Source organism: Tenrec ecaudatus, chromosome 5, assembly GCF_050624435.1.
Source record: "Tenrec ecaudatus isolate mTenEca1 chromosome 5, mTenEca1.hap1, whole genome shotgun sequence".
Classification (NCBI taxonomy): Eukaryota; Metazoa; Chordata; class Mammalia; order Afrosoricida; family Tenrecidae; genus Tenrec; species Tenrec ecaudatus.
Window position 1 is genome coordinate 43,284,450 of NC_134534.1, and position 17,015 is coordinate 43,301,464.

Consider the following 17,015-nt stretch of genomic DNA (forward strand, 5'->3'; position numbering starts at 1 on the left):
TATGCCTAAATATTATTGGTTAATTAAATACTTTTAATTTTCATTGTTTTTTTAAAAATCGGGGGCTCTTACAGCTCTTGAAATATTCCATATTATCAAGCATATTTGTACATATATTGCCATCATAACTTCAAAAACATTTTCTACTTGAGCCCTTGGTATAACCTCTTCTTTTTTCCCCTCCGCACCTTACCCTCATTAGCATTCTTAAGAGCTACAAGTTAGCAGAAAAAATATTCAAGCCATTAAACCATTAAAGTCAAGTTGAAATATCAAAAAACTGTGCTTTTAATTACAAATCAACAAGTCACTTTCCATCCTTACATTATATGAGAAAAATTTGACAAGTTCCCAAAAGTAGTTTAAATCTAAAGAAGCAGGTATAAAAGTATCAGTCTTTAATTTAAACTAAAGTTTAATTACCTTTACATATGGATTACTCTGAAGCAAAAATGCAGGAACTTGCAGTGTAAGGTACTCATTTTCTCTCCAGTTTAACATAAAAGCAACACACTCCTCAGCTATAACTTGGCGAAGAGGAATATCTACAATGCAAAGAGCAAGTATCATTAAGTGAAAATATAATTCAGTTGAAAAAATAAATAAATAAATAAATAAGAAGTGCTGCCTCAGGAGGTGGCCACTCTGCCGGATTCCCGAGGGCTCCACTCACTCAAGAGGACAAGGGAGACTCGGCACCCATGACAGAACCCACCAGAGTCCCGCTGTGCACCGCAACTCCGCACAGCAGTGCAGGCAGCCAGAGTACGGCTAGCACCCTCTTGGTGAACCAGTGAGCATGAGGCCGTGACCCCCACTGAGGAATTTGCTAGGGGAGCACACCAAGAGACAGGGCCAACGCTAGCCTCAGGAAGTCCATTTTGATCTTTTGTAGTAAACAGAAAGGGGAAGAAAGGATGTTGAGGTACCTTACTTATGCACTTTGAAGCATAGCCACAATTCATAACAGTAGCGAAATTACAGTGAGGAAGCGCAACGAAAATCATTTTATGGTTGGGGAGTCACCACGAGGAACTGTGTGAAAGGGCTGCGGCACTAGGAGGCTGAGAACCACTGCTCTTGAGAGAAAGATCTATAACTGAAAAGTGGGACGTATCGTCAGTTAAGCTCACTTGGTGTTCTTGATAACAAAATCTGGTCAATTGCAAATAAGCATGCTTTTCTTTTTGTTTCCTGTAGAGGGTTATGAATCTACCTCTTTCAAAATTAACCTTGTATTACTAGAAAACAATCTTTTTTCCTTAAAAATGAGAGGGCAGGGAGAAGATGGCAAATGATACCAGAGATCGACACATGTCCCCTGGCACACAGAAAATGTGCCTACCAATCCAGCCCTGGCATAACTGCAGTGAGCTACATTTGTTAGACAAGTCGACGCTGACCTCGTTAAGTCTCACCCAAGTGAAAGAAAGATCTGCCCTATGGGAAATACCTGTTCTAACTTTTCCTGTTTGAAACTATACTTCCTTTCCTTCTCATTTAACATATAGCACCAGTTACAACACAAATTGCTCAACATTCACGAAGGTAGGGCTTCTATAAACCCTGTGCTGCGCCATGAGTCCTACAACAAAAGGAGGGGAAAAGAGGACATAAGCTTCAACAACTGAAAAGTCCGAAAGGCAGGACCCAGACATCAGTGATGCAAAGGTCTTCCTTCCATCCACTTAAAAGGGCAGAAGCCAAGTGCTGATGTGGGGCTGGTACAAGGAGCTGCACTTCTGTCTCTCCTTATGTGATGCTGGTACAGTTCTTTCACCTCTCTCTGTCTCCATTTCTTGACTCACAAAAGGAAGATAATGAAATGGGAGCTACTTCACAGAGCTCTTTCCTAGTCATGCACCTAAAACACTTGGGGGCAATGTCTGGTGTGTCATTAGCACTCCATAAATATTAGTCTTATTCTTTTGTTTTTCATTTTAAAGAAACTATGTCTCAAAAACCCATCTGTAAAACTCAAGTAGCAGTCTGCACTTGGGTCCATTCTTCGTAAGATGTCATACTGGAAGGCCCTGGTAGACTAATGCTCAAAGGGCCTTCACCAATGAAGTGCTAACAAGTTGTAATTTGGAAGATCCAGTGTGCTAGCAATCTTTTTGATTTATAGTATTGTAAAGGTGTGGCATACTGTAGCTAATCTAAATACTCTCTAGGGAACCACCAGCCGCTCTGTAGGAAAGAACCGGACTTTCTACTCCCACAAAAAGTTAACAGTCTGAGAAACACACAGGCAGTTCCTACCTTGTTCTATAAGGTCGCTATGTGGTATCAGAATTGATTTGTTGGTAATGAGCTTGATTTTGAATTTAGAAGTAAGAGTTCAATATATAACCTCCTCTGGGGAATGGACAACAGAAAAGTGGGTGAAGAGAGATGTCAGACAGTGTAAGATATGACAAATTAATAACGTATAAATTATCAAGGGTTCATAAGATGGGGAGGCAGGGAGGGAAGGGAAAATGAGGAGCTGATACCAAGGGCTCAAGTAGAAAACAAAAGTTTTGAGAATGATGAGGGCAACAAATGTGTAAATGTGCTTGGACACCATGGATGGATGTATGGATTGTGAGAAGGGTTGTACGAGCAACATATAAAATGACTGAAAAAAGAATTTAGTACTCAGAATATCTAAAGTAAAATTACTCAATCAGAGTAGCCAAGATAAATCAATCAATCCAGTGGCACTCCAAGAAGCAGCGCATGCAATAGCGGCGTCTATTAATCACATGTTAAATAGCTAGTTCTCTCTTTGGTTGTGTAGCTTCCTTTTTCTTTCTCCTTGAAGTTTAGTAACCTTATACTATGATGCAAGTCATAATTTTCCACTACTACTTGAATACAGTTTATAAGCTTGTAACTCACAATATCATTCCTCATTTGAAAATGGAGTCAGAATTGACTTGGTGGCAGGTTGGGTTTGGAAAATACTCTATAGAACAAGTAAAATTAAGAAATAAACTGTCTTAGCTAAGAGATGTTTTTATACAACAGATGTGATGATTTGTTATAAGCCCCTTCCACACTATGATATTTAGAATTAGAATTGGACCCTCCCAGTCTATTCCTAAACAGCAAGTTCCTGGCTCACTACACATCAGTGAGAGAGGGCTTCTGACAGTGATAATAACGATGAACACTTCCTTGTAGCCTTGAGAAGTTTTGATTCTTCTGTAGGACACTGAATTCATTCCACTAGAACCTCAGAATGTGCCTGTACTGGAAACAGGGTCTTTTTCAGATGCAATTAGTTAAGATGAGGCCATCCTAGACAGAGTGGGCCCTACATCCAACGACCAGTGTCCTTACAAGGGGCTGTACCATCCCACAGGAACAGGATGTGAAGGAAACAAGGGGCCAAGAAATGCCAGGATTGCTGGGAGGCACCAGAAGTTAGGAAAACTCAAGAAAGGATTCTTCCCGGGAATGCTTGGCGAGCAGAACCACGCCAATACTGAGAGAGACTTCCAGCCCGCAGCACTGTGCGGTAGCAGGTTCACTGCCACAGCAGCACAAGGACCATTTCCGCTACGTTCCTATGGGACAAACGCCATGCCCAAATTCAGTTTTAGGAGCGACATCACTTTGTATGGATAGTAAAAGTCCACTACGTCCTCTTTTACGTGTCCCTCCACACTCATTTGAAGGTTGAATTTCTGCAACACAACTGTGTTTAGCAATCTTACCAGGAAGTCTCATTTCCAGATAGCCTCGAACCCTACTAATCAGGTCAGAAGGCGGCCGCTCTCCTGAATGCGTCGTTCCAGCTTCATGTGCGTGAATATCCAAAAGCAGCATCTCATTCAGCATGACCTGACGAAGTTTGGGTGAGAACTCTGTCACCAACTCCAAACCAGCAGAGAAGAGTTGTTTTGCATGGGCAAAGTCCTAGAAAAAGACATGTCAGAAGACATCGTTCCTCTGGTGTCAAAAATTTGTGTGTCTCAGTATGTCCAAGAACACCAACTATGTCTAAGAACAGAGTAACAGGGAAAAGAATTTGCTTAAATATTTTAGTGCGAAGTTAGATTTTTTTCTTATCTTCACATTATTGATTTATTCCAATGAATATTAAATTTTCCTGAAATTTTTCACAGCAAATGACCAGTCAATTATAAAGAACAAACTTAGCTTACTTAATAAGGTTCACATAAATAATCAAATAACAAAGACTTTTTATAACACAGATGTAAAACTCAATGACAAGGCACCTTCTCTAACTAAAATGTTCAAAATGAGTTCTTAGACCTTGTATCAGGATTCATATTCTGAAATCTTTCCGTACAACTCTATTAGCCTATATCAATAAGTAATAAATCAAATTGACTAATACATCAAGTCAATCAAGTCAGTAACTAGCTAAGCTCCTTCCTAACCTAGCTCATCGGGAATTGCTCTAAGGGTGGCTGCCCATCATTCTCTTTCCGAGTGCTGTACTCATTCTTCTAAGCCAAACTCTGCCCACATCTCTCCAAAGACCTATGTGCCTGATTTACTGACCCTCTGCCGTTGCTCTCCTGGACCTCAGTGCCACACCCAGCACAGTCCACTTCTCGTTCCCCCAGTCTCCAGTCCCTTGGCTATTTTGATCACACATTTGTCTGGTCCCTTCACCCATCACACCATTTGTTCTTGGACCCTGTGCTGCACTCCTGAGGGTTCTGTGCTGTCTTTTTGTTAGGTAACCTTTGGATGACTATCAAATCTGCATCCTTTGCCATGTCGACATCCCATCAGGCCTACGATGTCAATTGATGGCACAAATTAACACTGGAACCAGGAACTCATAATCCACTCTTCAAATGCATTCATTTGCTAACGCTGTCAATGTCCTATTACTTCCCACAGTCAATTAATTACTAATCAGTTCAAGATTTTACCTCTTAAACATTTCTCCAATAGAGTCTCTTTTGCCTCACCCCTCTAACACTTCTGCCACTTACTAGCTAAGTGACCCTGGAGAATTTTACCTTTCCATCTCTGGTTTCTCACTTTTAAAAGTGATATAACATTTTCTGTCCAGTTTTGTTGTGAAGGAGGAGACTAGGAGATGAAATTGTAACAGTCTGTGTTATTTTGGATATAGGAGAAAAGCTGCTGACACTGCAGATGTAATCAGTTATAGCCTATTATCAGCTTCCCAATGATTCGTAATCATCAAGAACTACGAAGTCCAATAAATACAGCATGTGGTGGTGCAGTGGGAAAGGAACTCGGTCGCTTACTACATGGTTGGCAGTTGAAACCCTCCAGCTGCTCTGCAGGAGAAAACTGAGGTTATCTGCTTTCATATTCAGTGTCTTGGAAACCTCCCCAGGGTTGCTAAGTTACAATCAATCAGATTACAGTGGGTGGCTTCCTCAAGCCAATAAGCATGTGAAATATAAGCAGTACAAACTGAGTTGTACTGTAAATGTGAAATACCAGATTTTGGATTTTAAAGACAGGTGTTGTTGACTCTGGTGCCCCAGAGTCAGGTCTAATTCAGTGATCCTATGTACCACAGAACAAAATACCTGCTCCATTCTTATAATTGTTAGGCTTGAGTCCATTCTTGCAGCCACTGTGCCAATCCATCGTGTCCGAGGCCTTCTCCTTTCCCCCGGCACTCTACCCACCATGCTGTCCTTTTCCTGAGTCTGCTCTCCCGAGAGAGAACATGTCCAAAGTAGGTAAAAAGAAAAGTCTAACTAGCCTCACTTCTAAGGAACATTTTGGCTGGACTTTCCACACAGATTTGCTTGTTCTCTGGAGCCCCTGATACTTTCAATATCCTTCACCAGCACCGTAACTCCAGTTACCGACAACTGCCACTGAGGAGAGTCTCGCAGGCCAAGCGTAGTCAGCCGGACTGATCTCAGCTTCTCGTCACACTGTCAGTATCTTTCGCCACCCTGTACCTGCCTAACTCTTGCTTCACCACTTCAGGTTGAGTTGGAATTCAGGAACTCCAATTTCCAAATGCTGTCTTTTAACAATTCTATAAAACTCAACAGCACTATTAATTGTGCAGCTACACTGTCATATAATTCAGTATTTCACATGCTTCAACTTCCCATACTGCAACTTCGCAAATTACACAGATACTACTATGAAAGTAATTTTAAGGTATTTTTGGTTGTTTTAACCTTCATGTCTAATCTTTATCAACTGAACACTAAAAGATACAAATCATAATGTTGTGTAGACTTGTAAAAAGGCATAGAGCAATAACCATGTGCTCAAACCACCTTTGGTATATGTATGAGGCTAAGAGAAAATGAACCAAAATACCTTTTAAAGTATTCTTTTTAAGGCCCATAACTGTAGTGGTGTTAACAAACCCAGGGGCAAGGGAACAAGAAGTGATCCAAATCAGTAGTGAGGAGGGTGTAGGAGGCTTGGTAGGGCGTGATCAAAGGTAATGTCACCAAGAGGAATTACTAAAACCCAAAGAAAGACTGAGCATGATAGTGGGACGAGATGAAATTCAAAGGAAATAGAGGAAAGAGCTATGAGGAAAAGGGTACCTGTAGAGGTCTAAATAAAGGTATGTACATATGTAAATATATTTGTATATGAGGATGGGGAAATAGATCTATGTGCATATATTTATAGGTTTAGTACTAGGGTAGCAGAAGGATATTGAGCCTCCACTCAAGTACTCCCTCAATGCAAGACTGCTTTGTTCTATTAAACTGGCATTCTATGATGCTCACCTTCCCAACACAACCGCTGAAGACAAAGCAGGTGAATAAGCAAATGTGGTGAAGAAAGCTGATGATACCCAGCTATCAAAAGAAATAGCATCTGGGGTTTTAACCTCCTTGGCAGTAATCCCGAGTGTGGCTTGGGGTAAATGTTAACTGTCTACTAGAGAGAATGAGTAATTTCTTAAGAATTACAGGTCTACAATATAAAACAAATTTTATGCAAAACCATGTACCGCTTTGAGTACAAAATTATTGACATAATTAGACCACCAGGGAGGTTAAAGCCTTGAAGGCAAACAAGCAGCCATCTAGCTCAGAAGCAACACAGCCCACGTGGAAGAAGCACACCAGCCTGCGTGATCATGAGGTGCCGAAGGGATCAGTTATCAGGCATCAAAGAACAAAAAATCATATCGTTGTGTGCTCACCTCTCTGATAACGAACGATCACTGAAGACAAAATGGGTGCATAAGCAAATGTGACAAAGAAAGCTGATGGTGCCCGGCTATCAAAAGATATAGCGTCTGGGGTCTTAAAGGCTTGAAGGCAAACAAGCGGCAAGCTAGCTCAGAAGCAACAAAGCCCACATGGAAGAAGCACACCAGCCTATTTAATCATGAGGTATCGAAGGGATCAGGTAACAGTCACCATCAGAACAGAAAATCTTATCATTGTGAATGAGGGGGAGTGCGGAGTGGAGACCCACAGCCCATCTGTAGGTCACTGGACATCTCCTTAGGGAAGGGTCTCGGGAGAAGATGAGCCAGTCAAGGTGCAGTGTAGCAACAATGAAACATACAACTTTCCTCTAGTTCCTAAATGCTTCCCCACCCACCCATTCCCCCGCCCACTATCATGACCCCCATTCTACCTTACAAATCTAAACAGATCAGAAGATGTACACTGGTATAGATGGGAACTGGAAACACAGGGAATCCAGGGCAGATGATACCTTCAGGCCGAGTGGTGCGAGTGGCGATAGGGAAGGCGAGTTGAAAAGGGGGAAACGATTACAAGGATCTACATGTGACCTCCTCCCTGGGGGACGGACAACAGAAAATTTGGTGAAGGGAGACTTCAGACAGTGCAAGATATGACAAAATAATAATTTATAAATTATCAAGGGCTCATGAGGGAAGGGGAAGCGGGGAGGAAGGGGAAAAAATGAGGAGCTGATGCCAGAGGCTTAAGTGGAGAGCAAATGTTTTGAGAACGATGAGGGCAATGAGTGTACAAATGTGTTTTACACAATGGATGTATTTATGGATTGTGATAAGAGTTGTATGAGCCCCTAACAAAATGATTTTTTTAAAGAGAAAAAAAGGCCCATAATTGAGATTTTTAAGATCAAAATGCTAACAGATTTCGATCCCCGACTTCATGCTATCACATGGAAGCATATCATTAACAAGTAGTTTAACAGATGTTTTTACTAACCTTAACAGTACTGCAGTGCAAACCTTTTGCCATGAGAATATAAACCAAATCTCTTGTTAAACTGTCCTTGATTCCAAGGATAACACCACTATATACAGAAGGTACTTCCCACTAGAAAAAATAAAAATATGTAAATACAGGGAAACCACAAAATCTATATAAGAATATCTTGTAATAATCTTTGAACACATCAAAACATTCATAGATCATGTTCTGAAAGGAAAACAGTAACTGTCATGAAACGCTAATCAAAATATATGAAATGCGCCAGTCAGAAATAGTTACATGGATTGTAAATGTCTGAAGGATGGTCCATAGAAAAAAGTAAATAAAAGCAAAACCCTGATGTACATCTTTTCGTCTTGCAGAGTGCGGCTGTGCGGGGAGGGAGTGCGAAGCAGAGGTGCAGAGGGACCTGACAGTGATACTGCTCCAACTGCACCAGGTGCTGCCCGGCTAGCACAGAGGCTTGCCACCCGCGACAAGTTCACAAAGACCAGCTGCTCTGTGGGAGAAAGATGAGGCTTTCTACCCCTGCATCAATGTGCAATCTTAGAAACTCACAAGGGCAGTTCTCCTCTGTCTTGCAGGGCGGCTGTGAGTCGGAATCAACTTGACGGCAGTGAGCATGGCTTTTGTGGTTGGACTGCTCTCAGACCATGCTGTGGGTGACACCGCTAAGTCAGAGAACAGACACGTTCCCCAGTAGCCGAATCTTTTTCTTATGTCTCTCTAGCACGCCTGCTTTATGTTCCTAAAATAAGTTCTAAAATGTGTGCACCTCCATATTAGTCATACATTCCTCTGGTCTGTAATCATTAGGTATGGACCAACGGAGCTGGTAAAGTTACTGGTTTTGTCTGTAATCAAAATGGAATTCATTGAGCTCTAAGTCGTGCTACTTTCATCTACGGCCTAGGATCAAATGCCCTACGGTTAAACTTAGTCTAATATTGAACAGTCAGTACCTGTCCTAGGAGGTTGATATGGATTAATTCATGTGACCCTCACAACCATACCATGAAGGAGTCGACTACCTCCATTTCACAAATAAGATAACTGAGACAGAGAAACATTTATTAACTTGTGCAAGGTAATACCGCCAGTAAAAATGGAGCTGGGAGTCAAACTCACAACATGTAATCCCACAACTTCCTCTCATAACTATCTGTTGCATTTCTTCATGGGTAACGATATAAATACTGAGGAAGTCCTATTAGTATTGAGAGTATTATTTCAACTTACTGTACTTCTGTTTGTTTGTTTTTGTACTAGTATGTTTAACCTCATCAAATAGACAAATTTCTGGTTGCTTTACAAGTAATGTTCACAGAGGAAGACACAGAAGCATTCCTGTATTACTTTAATCCCTCCTGTATCTATGAGCTATTTCTCTCATCTGTCTACCTACATTCCTCTCAAATAGTACTTGACAAGCCATTTTCCACTTGCATTTCACACGTGCCGAAAAATGCATAAATAGACAATCTCAGAAATATCCACTGGGAGCTGTCTTTTTTTTTTTTTTTTTAAGAACATCCTAAGTTAAAACGAAGTGATTCCAGACCACAGGCAGGAGACTTCAAGATGGCATAAATTTTTTTTTTAAACTCTACACAGGAAATAGCAATGACTTACTTGGTACAATTGCATGACTAATATTATATATATATATATATTTAAGGAGATCTGTGGCACCATGCTTAAGCCTAAGCGTTTAACTTCTAACTGAAAAGTCAGTGCTTCAACCTCACCAGCCTCTCCAAGGTTGAAAACGGATGCTGCCTGCTGCTGTCAACATGTACACACCTGGAAAACCCTATAGGGACAGCGCTATTCTGCTGTTCTCTGGGGTCACTGAGTTGGAATTGACTTGATAGCTGGTTTGGTTTTTATATTTTATTTATATATCTACATCTAAATTTATAGCTATATTTTAATGACATGAGAATACTACGACAAAAATGAAACACAAATTCATTTTTAAAGAATACTTTTTATGGATATTCTCAGGGGACATTATTGCATGTGAAAAGCCTCGATTGTTTTTCATAGAAAAGAGGTCTTTATCTGATCTGTTCTGAACAGACAGTCCTGTACCTTGTTAGACACTGTCCAGAACTGGCGCTCTGCAGTCATACCATGCAGTTCGATTAAAATCTGCCGAGTCCTCCAGGGGTCCACTGACAAAAGAAGCTGGTGCTCCAGCTGCCCAATGGTGACACTTGCTGAAGCTTAAGAGAGAGAAAAATCAGATCTCAACTTCAACCACGCTTTCATTAAAAAGTCTAAGAATACAATAAAAAAGTCTAAGTGTATATGTTTGTATGTACTGCATGTATTAATTCACCAATTAAGTTAAAAGTAACTCTTATACAAGTGATTTACTGAACATAAACCTAATACATTTTATTACTATACTGAATACAAGAATGCAGCTAGGACATAAATAAACTGAAAACTTATACCAAGGTGATAGTGAATGATTGGCTAACAAAAAGACTGTGTCTAAAGAGCTAACTTGTATAAACTGTCCTCTTTGGGACAAAACGCACTAAAAAAGCAAGCACAAATGCTAATCTTGAGTAATATTTACAGCATCTGCTCTCTGAGGAGCAAGGAGGTGGTTTTCTCGTCCAATAGAACCAGGGGTGGGTCGCTGCTGGTTACATACAGCTCAGCTTTCAGAGACAAGTCCTCCAGGGTACAGCTCTGGCATGTAGCTGTCTCCATGTTACTGCCTTTCTTTACAAAAGGGAGGGAGGGCCAGAGCAGCTACAGTTTTGCTTTTGTTAAACCAATCAAATTCTGTCTCATCTGTATTAACTTTTGAAGCTTATGCTTGTTTATAAAATAATGCTAAAAATTATAAACTAGTGAGGCAAAAAACAACAATGCCGCTTACGTTGAACCGTTAGCCCGATGGCAGTATCAGTGAGATAGGTCAAAATGCATGGAATTTGGTATCTAGTTTGGGATTTACCAATATAGTAGTGTAAAAACATCAGTTAAAAGTCCAACATATAAAAGTTGTACCTCCTGTTTTTTATCTTTTTTTACCTCCAACAATCTATTAGCAGCAGGTACACTGGTCTATGGTTCCCAGTTAAAATCCTTTATGTCTCTTGACTACATCCCCACTGTCCACAGACACAGCAAGAGTCTAAGCACTTAGCTATTTATATATGAAAAGAAATATGGAGAGCAGGTAAATTCCCATCAGCTATCGACATACATAAAAACAGTGGAACAATAAGAGGGCATCCTCAATCATATGTCAAGGCTAATTTGAAGAGATGGGCACAATGTGCCAACATTTAGCTAGCAGACTGGAGAGCTAACCTGGGATATCATAAAATGAAGTTACAGGCTTAATGCACAGATTTACTCTAGGGGATCGCTTCCTCATCTGATCAACAAGTAGCTTTCGTTCTTCATCTTTCAACAATGTAATGAAAAGCTCATGTGAAGAAATCATGAAAACATACTGCAGATCTTCCAACCCCAGACACACATTCCTAGATCAGTAAGAAATATTACAAAACAAAAAGTGTATAATTTAGTTGGGGAAAACAGTCATATTAATGAATTTTTATTAAGTTATTTAAAAAGCCCCCCATTCATAAATCATACAATAATACTTTCACTTTGGTTTTTATTTAACACTTTCGTGTCCATGCAACACACACACACACACACACACACACAAAGCAACTTAAATGATCCTAACATTTCATGTGGCAACACAGATTTGAATTTCACCTAGCCTGGCTAAAAATGGCAGTTCTTGTCTGGTTCTAAGATACTGAGGGCAAATACAAACAAAAAAGCAAACTTTTTTCAGAGGACTAAGGAAACGGTTCAAGACAATGTATGCTTACTTACTTTAAAAAAGCTGCCATGTTTTCTTTCAACAAATCTGAGGTTTTTTCTAAATTTATTGATCTTGAACATACCTAGGAATTAAGAGTAATTTTTACATGACGAATACTTTAAGAAATGCAGATTATACCTTGAAAAGTTAACATTATAAAAATTTTCCTTTTTCAACCCAAAGAAGCACAGATTTGGTATTAACATAAGTAGAGATAAGATCAAAGAAATGAATTATGGGACAGGGAGCAGAGACTGAACTTTTGAAAAGTTGTAGGTATTATAAAGATTAATCCAGGATGAGGGAAGAAGGAGAGGCAAAAAGAGGAGCTGACACCAAGGACTCAATGGAAAGTAAGTGTCTAGAAAAGAATTATGGCAACATATATATAAACATGCCTCATGCAATCGATATATGGTGTGTAATAAGAGTTGTGAGAACCCCCAAAATAATTATCTTCTAATTCATTCCCAGAAAAAATTAATCCATTACAATAGCACACATAGCAAAAAACAAAATAAATGAAACCTCATAGAAATGAAAACTTTTGTTCATCAAAAGATTTACCAAAACAATGGTAAGACTGGGAAATTATCTTTGGAAACATTATGTCCAGTAAGAATTTTTATTTTTTATTTATTTTTATGGCAACTACTTCTTTATTTAAAATGTTTTCACGAGTATAATTTTCTATCTATGTGGTTTAGGTGTCCAGTAAGAATTTTTAAGCATGAATAATATATACAAAAATTCAACAACAAAAAGACAAGCCAACCATAAACAAGCAAAGGACTTGACTAGATATTTTGCCAAAGAGGACCCCAAACATGGCAAAAGTTGAGCTAATTAACAAGGATGGTCTGATCTATTGCATTTCTGTCTAAACTTCTGTTTTTGAAATATTTCTTCATTTTAAAGTCAATTCAGCTCAACTGTGGGGTATACATAAAGAGGGATATTATTCCGCCTAAGAAAATAGTAAGGTACTGCTATTTACTACATGAAGGAACGTGAAAAGCATCATGTTAAGTGGAAGAGGCCAGTCATAAAGATCACTTCTTGTGTAACTCCAATGATCGGAAACATCCAGAATCGTTAAGTCCAGAGAGAAAGGCAGCAGGCTGGCCAGTCACAGGTCTGGGACAGGGGAGTGCAGTGGGAGCGATTTCATAATGAACTTGGGGTCTCCCTGAGGGGTGACATTGTGGAACTACCTAAGAGACAGTGGTTACATACTAGTGTGACTAGACTAAATGTCAATTAATTTGTTTAAAATGGTTAATTTTATAGTATGGGAATCCTATATCACTATTTTAAGTTATTCAGAAAAAATAAGACATCTTTATGAATGATGAAAACACTAAACAGATAATAAAGAAACAGTACTAATAAAATTTAATATTTAGATGAAGTGGACAACTTAAAAACATGTCAACGTTAACTTGAGAAAAAGACATTCTGATCATCACTGACAAAATTTAAATGATATAAAAAATCTTGGTACAAAACTATTTCCAGGGCCAAGTGGCTTCACCTGCCTCAATGTATGTGAGGTCAGCATGATATTGGCCCCCAGAAAAGCACAAACAGGGCAGGAAAAAATAACGCATGTATCTTACACATGAATAAGAAAAAGAACCTTAAAATAGGTATTTATTCCAGACACGTCTTGTAGTTTAGTACTTGAAAATCAATCCATGTATTTCACACTAACAGATTAAAGGGAAAAAATAGATGATCATCTAAGTAGGCTAGGAAAAAAGTACTTAATAAAATCTAAAAATCATTCACGGTTTTTAAAAAAACAGGAGGGTTGAACCATCTCAGCCAACTAAGGATAGAAGAAAACTTCCTTAATTTGGTGGGAAGAGTATGTATAAAAAGACCTAGAAAATAAACATCAATCTTAATGAAGTGAATCCAAGCTGTCCCTCTGGGGTGGGAGGAAACTGGGTCCCCTTACTGCCACGTCTACTGAACGTTCTCTGGAGATAAGAGCCAGCCGCACAGCAAGAACAAGTAAACAGAACAAACAACAAATTCCACATTCCTTATTCACACACGGATACTATCTAATTAATAAACATAAGCTACAGGTAATGTATTAGCATTTGAAAGCATCTAGGAAGGGTTTTAGATATAATGTCACTGCACAAAGTTCAACTGTACCTTTCTATTAATGTCTAAGTTATTTGTGTACAACTACATTAATGCATGTGATTTATGTAAGAATTCTATGAAACAATTATAATAAAATTATGAAGAGCATAAAAGAATGCCTAAATGAGCATAGATGTAAATTCTTCCCAAATTAATAAATTCAATGTAATAATTCCAAACTAAATTTAAATATGCTTATCTGTGAAACTTGAGCATCTGAATTTTCTTACATGAAAATGCAAAGGACAAAACAATGTAGGAGAACTTGCTGTACACGGTGCACAGGGATACCAATGCACAGGCAGAAAAAAGGAAAGTTGTGCCAAGCAGAACCCAAAAGTACGCCAACAGATGTCTCGACAACTGGCATACAATGGGATGGTACTATAACTGGTTGAAAAAGATGAACATTCATATGTGCAGGGGAGCGAGAGGGTGTGACATTAGACTTCTATTCCACATAATACAAAAAATTCAATTGTAGGTAGATTAAAGACCAAAACATAGAAAGCAGACTAAGCCATAAAGCTTTTAAAGAGAAAACTATAGACAATCCTCATGATATCAGAATAGGAAAAGTTCTCGTAAAACATACATAATTCACCATGTAAAAAAAAAGCCAACATATACAATTCACAAGTCATAAGGCAAAGACTGAAATTTTATTAAGAGTCTTTGAAATGACAAGAAAAATGCATAGCACTTGGAGTCAGCATCAAAAGATTAAATCTACATGAGCAAAAAACAAAGGAAAAGTTGTTAAATTCCTTAGTTATAAGGAAAATGGGAATGAAAACCTCTGAGAGAGAAATTCGACAATGCCAAGTACTTTTTCTCCTGCATGCTAAAAGGAATTTTAATTGGTGTTACCACTTTGATATTACCAAGTACCTTACAGATACATTTTCCCCAGGGATGTATCAGAGACAAACTGAAACACATATATTCAGTAGTACACTAGTCATTTTCCAGCAGCATAATAGTAAAAAATATATATAAGCAAACTGAATGTTCATCATACTAAGAAAGGACAAATAAATTGTGGCAGGGTCTTATAATACTTTCAACAATAAAAAATATTTTAAAAACTGTACACACAAAACTTAGATAAATGTCACAAATAAAATGTTGGATGGAAGAAGACAAAGACGACATTCTATATGATTCCATTTCTAAAAAGGTCAAAGTGGACAAAATGAACACTTTTTAAGAGTACATGTAAAAAAGTGCATGTAACTATAAAGAAAAGCAAGGAATTGATTACCACAAAAGTCAGGGTGGTGGTTTTCTCAAGAAGGGAGCTTGGTAAAGAGAAAAACAGTTGTTTCTAAACTGCTGGTATTTCTGGAAGTAATTGGTATATTGGTACTTCTGTCAATGTTGATTCTCAATCAATTCACAATTTAGAGAAGCCTTGAAGAAAAAGGTAGAGATCTGGCAGAAACAGATTGTGGAGTTTATAGGAGAAGCTAAAAGGAATGATTTGGGAGTTTTTAGTAAATCGGTGATTATTAAAACTTTCGATGAGAATTTAAAATAATATGAGAAGATAACTGAGTCAAGGACAGAACTGTTCAAACAAAACCCTACACGCAGAGTGAAAGGAGAGTTCACAAAGGATTGAAGAGAGCCAGTGAAGAAAACAGACAAAACAATCATGTCAAAGGAGAAGTTTAAAAGAGCTACAGTAGTGTCAATCATGAGCTAGAGTTGCAGGCAAGTCCGATGAGAACTGGAAAAGGGGTCCTGGATTTGGCAAAAAGAGGTCAATGTTCAACTTAAAGCAAAATCATTGAGCAAAACGAAAAAACAATGTCTTACCTCAAGAAGAAAGTCTATTTTCTCTTTATTAGATCTAAGAAATAGCTGGTTAAATTGAACACTAATCGTTCTACCTTCCAATATATCACGGACTGTGTTACAGGCACAGACTTTAAAACAGATTTCATCCAGAGCTTCATTTCTGTAGAATACAAAAGTAGATCCCCTAATATTATTTTAACTATAAAAGAAAAGGGGTACACTGCAAATCCATACTCACAGGAATGAGCGGTTTATTTTTGAGAAGTGGGATTTTAGAAACACTAGGTAATGCCACATGCCAAGTCCGGGGCCGACAAAACCCAAAATGGTCTGGAATTTATCAGATCACTTATTACTTATTAAGTAATAAGATAGAAGTCTACTGTGCATATTCTTTTCTCTCAAGAGCCTTTACAGCTGACTAGGACATCCGAGTGGCTTCTCTGGCCATGCTAGTATTCCTTATAATTGATAAGACTGACGCCACGGTCCAGACACTTTAGAGATGTGTGTTTGATACATTATAAGAGTACTTGCTCTTTTATTTTAAAAAATCAGTGATTTTTAAATCAACTTACCCCTGTTGAGCTTTCTGACAGAGTTCTCTTAGAACTGACCGTCGGAACTGGACAGGCAAACGAAAGGTTAAGTTATCTTCAATGAAAATCTTTATTACTTCCTATAACACAGACATAAAAGAGCATCATTTCAAAACTTATCACTAATTTCTTAACCAAAGTTTGCCTACAATGACAAATGCAAGTTAAATAAAAACCAAAGAAATATCTTCCTGGAAAAAAGTCCTTTCTTCCTAAAATTTATAGTCTCTTTCTGAAAACTGATGCTCCTGGACCCAAAATGAGCAGTGAAGGAGGAATACAGAAGAGGCACATCAGCTATATAATTAGAAACTTAAAGCAGTCTTCGAATCCACCCTAAGCACAGATTCATGTTACAAATAAAAACTCTTCACAATATAAAAACACTTCATTTAAAATCACTTAGCTGGGAAAAGTTTGCTAAGAAAGTTT

The 17,015-nt window shown here is 38.5% G+C and overlaps 1 protein-coding gene across 1 annotated transcript in view; it reads right to left on the reverse strand.

The window, feature by feature from the left end:
* Positions 1 to 17,015, reverse strand: part of INTS8 (integrator complex subunit 8) — a 48,458-nt gene that overhangs the window by 13,887 nt on the left and 17,556 nt on the right. The window contains exons 9-16 of the mRNA XM_075549474.1: positions 16,563 to 16,663; positions 16,003 to 16,144; positions 12,033 to 12,103; positions 11,490 to 11,665; positions 10,248 to 10,381; positions 8,148 to 8,258; positions 3,705 to 3,906; positions 424 to 545 (exon numbers count right to left, since the gene is read on the reverse strand). Coding sequence (XP_075405589.1) covers positions 424 to 545; positions 3,705 to 3,906; positions 8,148 to 8,258; positions 10,248 to 10,381; positions 11,490 to 11,665; positions 12,033 to 12,103; positions 16,003 to 16,144; positions 16,563 to 16,663 — 1,059 coding nt within the window. The remainder of the gene's footprint in view (positions 1 to 423; positions 546 to 3,704; positions 3,907 to 8,147; positions 8,259 to 10,247; positions 10,382 to 11,489; positions 11,666 to 12,032; positions 12,104 to 16,002; positions 16,145 to 16,562; positions 16,664 to 17,015) is intronic.